This window comes from Artemia sp. Qi Xiang Cuo, chromosome 3, assembly GCF_049724085.1.
Source record: "Artemia sp. Qi Xiang Cuo chromosome 3, ASM4972408v1, whole genome shotgun sequence".
NCBI lineage: Eukaryota > Metazoa > Arthropoda > Branchiopoda > Anostraca > Artemiidae > Artemia > Artemia sp. Qi Xiang Cuo.
The window spans coordinates 66,151,290-66,160,710 of record NC_142796.1 but is presented as its reverse complement, the minus strand read 5'-3'; the positions used below and the strand labels follow the sequence as shown (position 1 = coordinate 66,160,710).

At 34.1% G+C, this 9,421-nt stretch overlaps 1 protein-coding gene across 1 annotated transcript in view; it reads right to left on the bottom strand.

Moving 5' to 3' along the window:
• The window catches only part of LOC148954426 (testis-expressed protein 2), a 74,874-nt gene that overhangs the window by 370 nt on the left and 65,083 nt on the right, over positions 1-9,421 (bottom strand). The window contains exons 9-10 of the mRNA XM_089086491.1: positions 4,889-5,009; positions 1-2,970 (exon numbers count right to left, since the gene is read on the bottom strand). The exon at positions 1-2,970 is cut by the window's left edge and continues 370 nt beyond it. Of these exons, the coding sequence (XP_088942617.1) occupies positions 2,902-2,970; positions 4,889-5,009 (190 nt within the window). The 3' untranslated portion in view covers positions 1-2,901. The remainder of the gene's footprint in view (positions 2,971-4,888; positions 5,010-9,421) is intronic.

Below are 9,421 nucleotides of genomic sequence, written 5' to 3'. Positions count from 1 at the left end.
GGAGAATTTTTCTTATTTTTTTTTTTTTATAGTGAGATATTTAGGGGACAACTAGGCTAGGACACGTTTTGCGGATGAAGGATGACAGATTGCCAAAAACGTCCTTTTCACCCATCCATTTATGGGTAAAAGGTAAGCATTTGTCGTCTCCTAATGAGCTGGGAAGAGGTAGCAAAAAGGGATTGAAAGGAAATTGGAACTTCCTGGGAGGGAGTAAAGAGAGAAGCTTTAAATAGATTGGGACGGAGGAGGAGAATGCGTATCTGTGTTGGTCTCAGCCAACTTGATGTTGGAGGGAGTTGTTAATAGCAGTAGTAGTATGTTTTTATAATATTGAGCTGATAACAAGATGACGAATATTTCCAAAATCATTGTAATCATTGTACACCTTCTCTGGTAATTGAGTCCATAAAAACTTATAAAATAGTCTTATTATCGCCGTCTTGGAGATAGATGATCTTCATTCAAAAATTAATTTACAATATACTAACAATCATGTTCCAACCGTCTATTGACTAAGTTTGTAAAAAAGCTCAAAATTACAAACTTAATTTGTGAGCCTACAATATAGACTCACAAATGTGTTCCAAAGAATTTTGGAACATACTAGGTTATTTTTCTATATATACAGGTTTTTCAGTATCTAAGGAAACATAACCTAGTGTGTTCCAAAATTCTAACCTACACCGTAAAGAACAGCCAACAACTACGACCAGTTCTTTTTATAAGCCTAGGATATACAAAAAAAAAAACAGTAGGCATAAATAGATTAGTATCTAGTCCTACAAAAAACCAATAAAGAAAAATCTCAATAAAAAAACAACAATTGAGACTACGGCCAGTGGAGAGAAAAGACGAAAATTAGAGTTACTTCAGTGAGAACACCACAGGAGTTACTTCTTACTGAAGTAACTCTAATAGCATCTTTTGGATTAGTTTGCGCCAATTGTATATTTTTTGGTGGTGGTTTTATTTAGTTTTAGTTTGGTTTCTTATCTTATTTTTCTTCTGTTTCTCTCGTGCTGAAGAAGCCTTGTTTTGATACAGGCAAAATATCCGCGTTATTTTACATTTTTCAACTTTTCTCTCCACTGGCCGCAGTCTCGTTTTTTGTTTTTTCATTTTCTCTCTGTTGTTTTTTGTCATGGCTGGCCAGTTCGGCTTAAGACCTTTCATCTAATTCTTCCAGAAGCCAATCTGACCAAGTACTTTTTTTTTTACATATTTAAAGGTTTTATTCTCGAGGTGATTGACTTGCATTCATGCAATCACAAGAATATTAAAAAAAGAAAGAAATTTCTTCAAAAAACTAATTATATTTTTAGAACAATAACTTATTAAAAATGTTTTTAATTTATTAAATACAATTAATAAGGATTAAAGAATTAAAACTCCGATGAGTATAAAAAATTAACTATAATAATCTCATATCTTCGGGGTCAAACTTAAAGGTAACTTCTGAAATTTTGCCGTTTCTAAGATAACTGCCAAAAAACGTTGGCTGACCGATTCTCAAAGGAACTGTCAGCAGAATACTGTAGATTGAGAGTTTCAGTATATCATTAAACGCACATTTCTCACCTGATTGCTTAATTAGTTAATTAACCAATAATTAAATTAACCATTGATCAATTAATTAAACAGAGCTATTGAAAGAAAAGAAAAGCATGGTTGGCTCAAATTAGCGCCAGCTAAATTGCAGTATTATTAAAATCTCATTGTGAAAGGGCCTTTAAGAATTTATGAGAAAGTCCGAGGTTAAACTGATTTCCACACCCCACACACATTGCCGACAGTTATATGCAAGGGTGTACCTACAGGATGGAGTTAGCGGGCCTCTCACCCCCTTAGTAATCTCGTGTCTCAAAATGTGTTAATTGAACAGAAAAAGTGCTCTTGTCTTTGTAGACAAGTTTTTATTTTATTAATTTGATTGGTTGATTTTGATTCTTGGCAAGTATTTAAATTTGCAACTCTGAAGTGGGAATTTTTGTAATTATGATGAATTTTGATATCGAAAGATCAGTATAAACGCAAATGAAAACTATGAAACAAAAATACAAAAAGAGTCCTCCCTCCAAACAAACTTGTGTCTTGGTCCCTATCACACTAAATTTCTAGATATATTTGCAGGCCTAAACAAATATGGACTAGCATTTAGCATACAAAAAAGGAACAACTGAATTTTCCGTTCTAACTTGACGTAAATTACAATCTACAGCTCAAATACATAACTTGAATACAAAATATACCTTTAGAACAGGTGTTGGCAAACAATTTCTTCGGAGATCAATTACTGTTGCAGGGCCATATCCAAGATTTTTGTTCGGGGGGGGGGTATTTTTCGTAGAGGGTTTGCAAAAAAACTTTAAAAAACCGATCAAAAATTTGTTTAAATGCACTTTTTGTTATGTTTTTACGAGTCGGAAAAATATTTTGAGGGGGGGGGGGGGCAAACCCCCTAGACCCACTGGATACGGCCTTGTACTGTTAAAAATATTTTTAAAATAAAGCTTAAAATAATCGTTATTCTGTAGTTCCGGTTGAGGAGAAACGCTGTTACGAAAGAGATAATCAGAAAAACCCAATCGAAAATAAGAGTGTCTTCAGTTCTTAACCTGCAACAGATATTTGTCTGCAGGTTACACGATATGCTCTGAGGGCCGAATATGGTCCAAAGGCGTAGTTTGCCAATTCCTGATCTAAGAAAAGCTCTAAACAAACTTCCACCGTACGTCATATAAAACATAAAGAATGTCTCTTCATCCGCAGTATAAAATATACATACCAAACTAGAGAAAATTACCACTAACTTCTATTTTACAATACCCTAATTTATCACATATATTGAAGTAGAGACGTCCCAATAGAGATGATTATAGAGTCTCTATAGAGAGAGTCTCAGTAGAGACGACTAGCGTCCATTAGAAGTATGTACTGCTCATCCATGTTTGGGTAAACGAATATCCTCTGAAAAAAAGTGCGCGTTTTAGCTGATTAAGAGATTATTCGGTAGCATGTGGTAGTTTTAGCCAAACTGAGATTTATACTCTAAACTAGAAAAAGCATAGAAAAAGTTGCAACGCTTCAGTTTTCGCTGAAGAACCAAGGACATCAAAGCAAAAACATTTTTACCCCCTGGCTCCTCCTTGGGCCTATTAATACATGAAAACAGGGAAAGTCTATGCTCTTCTTTTGGCTGCTACAAAAGTATGAAGATTACAAACCCCGCAAAAATTTCCACCATTGTTGCCACGTTGAACTGTCAAAAAAATAAGCAGAAACTAATTCGGTAAAATTGACAATACTGCTCGTCTATAAAGATTGAAACATGAACAATCCTTTGATTCCCAGTGAGTTAATCACGCAGTATTCTCTGTTTAAGAAATATTGCTGGCCTAATTTCTTATTATATTATCAAGGGGTGGAGCCAAACCGGGTAATAGCCGCAAGGTTAGCGGGTGATTTTCCAATAAACGCTTTGACACAGGAAATGTGTCAAGTCTAGGAGATTTTCATATTGAGTCTGAAGCAAGAAATTGGATTTAGCATATGCACTTTACGTAACAAAAATTAAGCAATACAAGTGATATTTTCAGAACCACCAGAAAATAAGGATGGTTATATTTTTACATAATTTGATTCACTTAATTCATTTTTTTTTCAGTTTACTGCCAATTAATGGCAGCGTTAGTCTTTTGCTACAGCAATCAGGAAAGTTACACTTTCTAGAGCTCGATGATAATACATATTTTTTCATTAATTTTCTGCTGATTTTTCATCGCACGTTCCTGACTTTTAAACTTGACCCCCCGAAAGTGCTAAAATTGCATTATCCCATGCAGGTCTTTGTCAGAGAGGTCAAACTGTTTTTCAGAGAGGTTAAACCTGAAGTATAAGAATTGTACAATTTATTACAATCTGGTTTTGGAGGGCGTAGCAATATAAATTTGATTTGATTTACTATTTTAATTTTACTTATTACTAGTTTGGCCAAAAACATTTCTGGTTTTGAGTTTTTCATCTTGTTTTGTCTTTTTTGCTACATTTCTTACTTTCTTTCTTTTTTTTTCTTCATGTCTCTTTTTCCATTCACTTTAGTTTTAATCTTCTCGATTGAGCCTTGTTGGATTCTGATCCTGTAATTTTTCTCTTTCCTCATCATTTTCCTGGCATAACACTCAATTCGACGGTGTACAGAAGGTATTATGTGACAGTTTTTGTCGACTGATTTGTTCACTTTTGTATGAGGCAGCAGATATCAGAACTGTAAATATAAAATTGCAGACAAAACAGACAAGTTGTGAAAGAAAGAAAAAATTCCACCTCAAATTCTTTGACCGACTGTTTTTCAATCGCTAATAATCGTATTGTAAATGAAACGTAACGTATATTAACTAAATTCGGTCAACTGAATTATAAGCAAAATTCTTGCAGTTTAGGTGACTTTAATTTGGTGGGGGAGTTGTGTAGCCTATGTGTGAAAGTTAAAGTTTAATATTAAATTTAATATTTTAATAGTAATTATATATTTTTTAATTTTATTTGATTTTTATTTAATTTATAATTTTTTTATCTTTTTATTTTATGTTTTTTTATTTTGCAAATTAATTTTATTTACTTAAATGTTCATATTTTAATATTAATTATTTTTTAATATTAAAAAATATATAACCAGAAACCAAAAATTTCTTTTTTCCACATTTCAATCCAAATTTGAATTTACCTATCATTTAATTCTGTCATGGAAATGTCATTTGAAAACTACACACGAAATTCAGAGGAAAAACAAATTCTTAGAAAATTTCGTATAAAAAAGATGTCACTCGAGTTCTGTTAAGAGTTGGAGGTATGCAAAGAAAGCAGAAAAAAGAAAGAAAAAACCAACCTCAAATTCTTTGATCAGCTGCTTTTCAATCCAATCGGTGACAATTCCCATAGTGAAGCTTCTTTCTCCAGCTTTAGGAACAGCCCGCAAGTTGAACTCAGGTGGTGTGCGAAAACCGTACCTAAAATTTTAATTAGAATTCAAACTTCATTACTGAGAAAATTAACCCCTTTTCCTCCGCTTTATTTTGAGGCTTATAAAAATGATCGGTTTAATTAATCTAAAGTCTGGACAATTAATGATATTCATACATATCTTAATAAATACAATAAATTGATTAAATTGATTGATGAAGTATGCCTGTTCACGAAAAAAAAACGAGACAATAATTTATAAATACATGGTATAATTAAATAAACCTTAATTAAATGTCTTAGACAAATGCTAAGGCAAAAATTTGGAGAAAATTTTAAATACCTTCCATTCTAGCCGTCATTTAAAGCTATTAATGTAGAAAACTGGTACTTTGATACAACGACTACTGCTACTAACAACTCACCGCACCACCAAGCCGCTTGAGGCCGACTTAGCTGCGCACACTCCTCCTACATCCCAATCTATTCAAAGCCTCCCTCTTTACACCCTCCCAGGAAGTTCCCAATTCCCTTTAATGTTTCTTTATGACATCCTCCCACCTCAACCGTGGAAGACCTGCTATCCGTTTAGTCCAAGGCAGTTGGTTGAAAAGAACAATCTTCGGCATTCTGTCATCCTTCATTCACAGAACGTACCCTAACCATCTTAACCTTTCTCTCATTATAGCCCTAGAAAGCGGGATTGAACCACACTTCAATGTCGAATTGATACAGTTACTTAAACACATTTATGTTTCAGTCCTAGATGAGGAACTTGAGGGAATGTTATGTAAATGTAATATTAAATCTTGATTTGAATCGATTAGGTCTTTCAGGAGCTTTCTGATTTCTGGAAAGGATAGAACACGGCAATATAGAGAGCAGGGTTTACAGCATTCCTTGCTCTTGCGGCAAATTCTACATCGGCTAAACTCAAAAACAGTTTGCGGAACTCATTATTGAACACCTTAATTCAATTGATAATGCTCTCAAATTTAGAAAGCCTCCAAAAACTTCTGTCTAAGCTTTGGCAGAACGTGTTTTTCACCATTCTGAACATTTCGTAGTTTGAGGAGACTACAACCATCTCTAACGATAGAGGCTTAACACAATGGGCTAGAGATGCTATAGAAATGAATCACATTTTTGAAAACATTTCAATAAAAGGAGACACCGACGATTTAAATGTTGGTTCAATCTAAGATATTATTCTAAAAAATTTGCCCATATTTATTAATTGCAATAAGATCTTGTAAAATCACTCGGGGATTAGAGCAAATATAAGACCAAAAAGAATAGATGCACTGGATACCAACAAAAGGATTATTCCCCAACAAAATAATAAATTTCACGTCCAATTAATTATTTTATTATTTTTATTTACATTTTAATTCAATTTTTTTTATAAAATTAATTTTTTTACAATGTATTATTTGTTCTTTTTTTAATATTTCGCATTTATTTTTTGTATCGTTCTATATTTTATATGTTTAAAAAATGTTTTATTATTTTTATCTTTTTTTATATATTAATTAAAAAAACTTTTTCCACAAAATATGTTTTTTAAAAAAAAGTAAAGAACTCCATTAAACCAAAAATGAACAAAAATTGAATCAAATAATCTACCAGGCATACAACTAACACACATCAGTATCAATAAATAAATGAAACCCAAAACAAAAAGAAATTAAAACAAATAACAGAGCCAAACTCAAAACGAGCAGAAATTATTATGAGTAGGGTTATAAACCCCATGCTTTCTAAAAGCCAGAATATTATCTGGACTTTACTGAAAAAAATTCAAATGAACTTACTGACAAAAATGTGCATTGTTAGCTTAATATACACATGCTGATATTTATTCCTTAAAATCTTAATTAATTTTTGAATTCTTAAAGTTATAAAAGTGACAACATTTAAAAGATTTTTTCAGTAAAGTATAAATTATATTCTGGCTTTTTAGAAAGCATGGGGTTTAGAACCCTACTCATATTAATTTCTGCTCGCTCTGAGTCTGACTCTCTTATTTATTTTAATCTCTGTTTTTTTGGGTTTCATTTATTTATATGCTTGGTAGATTATTTAATTCTATTTTGTTCATTTTTGGTTTAATGGAGTTCTTTATTTCTTTGAAAAATTTATTTTGTGGAAAAAGTTTTTTTTAATTAATTTCTGTTCGTTTTATGTTAGCATAGTTCTTTTCAGGAAAAAAAACTGAACGTCTTCGATAATTAAAAAACTATCCCTTCCATAAATCCCTTTAATATACTCTGGGTATAACATAAAACCCTTGCTCGTAATATTGATGTTGGTTTTTAACCCCAAATACCATGTTATATGATATTTAGACTATTATGAATATAATGGCTATCTCAAAATTTCTATTAGATTCATTTCGCGACAATACGAGGTGTGTCGGGTAGCTGCCCTCCAATCATTTTGGCACTTAAAACGAGCACTAGAGCGTCTGATTACCAATCCAATGAGCCCCCTCCGAAGTTTGTATGACCACGCTTTCTATAAAAATCTTATATGTCCCCAGGGGATAACATACAACCCATGCCCTGAGGGCTGGGGATTTTTATCCTCAAAAACATAATTTCAAGACCTTTCTGATATGCTGAACAAAATGGCTATCTTAAAATTTTGATTGTAAGTGTTTGGAAAAATGATTGGCATGGGAGAGGGGAGATTGGCATTTCCCTCTGATCACTTTCGATTAATAAAAAGGCACTAGTCCTCTCAATTTCCAATCGAGTGAGCCCTTTCTGAAGCTTCTACGACAGAACTTTATATAAAAACCTTATATACCCCCAGGGCATAACTTAACGCCTTTGCCCTGGGGGCTGTGGGGGGTTTGTCATCCTCAAAGACATAATTTCTGGACCTTTGAACTACGTTGACCAGAATGGCTATCCCTAAATTTTAATTGAATATGTTCGGGGAAATAGTGGTCATAAGAGGAGTTTAGTCGTCCTCCAATCACTTTCAGCTATTAAAATGGACACTAGGGCTGTAAATTTCCAACCGAATGAGCCCCTTTTTTAAGTTTCTACAACACTTTCAAAAAAAAAAACCTTATATGCCCCAAGGGTTGTGGGGGGGGGGGATTTTCATCCTCAAAGACCTAATTTCCGGAACTTCAAACTACGTTGCACAAAACAGTTATATCAAAATTTTGATTGGATGTATTTTGGGGGAAATGGTGGGCGTGAGAGGGGGATTTGTTGCCCTTCAATCCCTTTAGACTATTAGAAAGAGCACTAGCTCTCTCAATTTCCAATCGAATGAGCCCTTTTTTAAGTTTCTACAACAGCGCTTTGTAAAAAAAAACTTATAAACCCCCAAGGCATAATTTACAACCCTTACCCTGAGGGCTATGGGGGGGTCATCCTTAAAGACTTAATTTCTTTAACTCTCAGCTACGTTGAAAAAATAGATATCTCAAAATTTTGATTGGATGTGTTTGGGGACATGGTGGGCGTGAGAAGGAGGTTAGTTGCCCTCAAATTTCCAATCGAATGAGCCCTTTTTGAAGTTACTACGACAACGCTTTCTATAAAAAACCTTATATGCCCCAAGGGCATAACTTACAATCCTTGCCCTGAAAGGTGTTGGAGGGGGGGGTATCATCCTCAAAGACCTAATTTCCAAAACTTTCAACTGCGTTGAACAAAATGGATATCTCAAAATTTTAATTGCATATGCTGGGGGAAATGGTGGGCGTGACAGGGGTTTATTTGCCCTCCAATCACTTTCGACTATTAAAAAGGGCACTAGCCTTTTAAATTTCCAATTGAATGAGCCCTTTTTGAAGTTTCTATGACAACGCTTTCTATAAAAACCTATTATGCCCCCAGGGCATAACTTACAACCCTTGCCCTGAGGGGTGTGGGGGTTTGTCATCCTCAAGGATATAATTTCCAAAACTTTCAACTACGTTGAACAAAATGGCTATCGCAAAATTATGATTAGATGTGTTTGGGAAAATGGTGGGTGTGAAAGGGGGGTTAGCTGCCCTGCCATCGCTTTCGACTTTTAAAAAGGGCACTAGCCCTTTCAATTTCTAATGAAATGAGCCCTTTTTGAAGTTTCTAAGACAACGCTTTCTATAAAAATCTTATATGCCCCAAGGGCATAACTTATAACCCTAGCCCTGAGGGCTCTGGGGGGGTTATCATCCTCAAAGACCTAATTTCCAAAACTTTCAACTGCGTTGAACAAAATAGATATCTCTATTTCAAAGCTTTCTATAAAAACCTTATATGCCCCAAGGGCACAACTTACAACCCTTGCCCTGATGGGTATAGGGGGGTTATCATCCTCAAAGACCTAATTTCCAGAACTTTCAACTGCGTTGAACAAAATGGATATCTCAAAATTTTGATTGCATGTGTTTGGGGTAATGGTGGGCGTGAGAGGGGGTTGGTTGCCCTCCAATCACTTTCGACTATTAAAA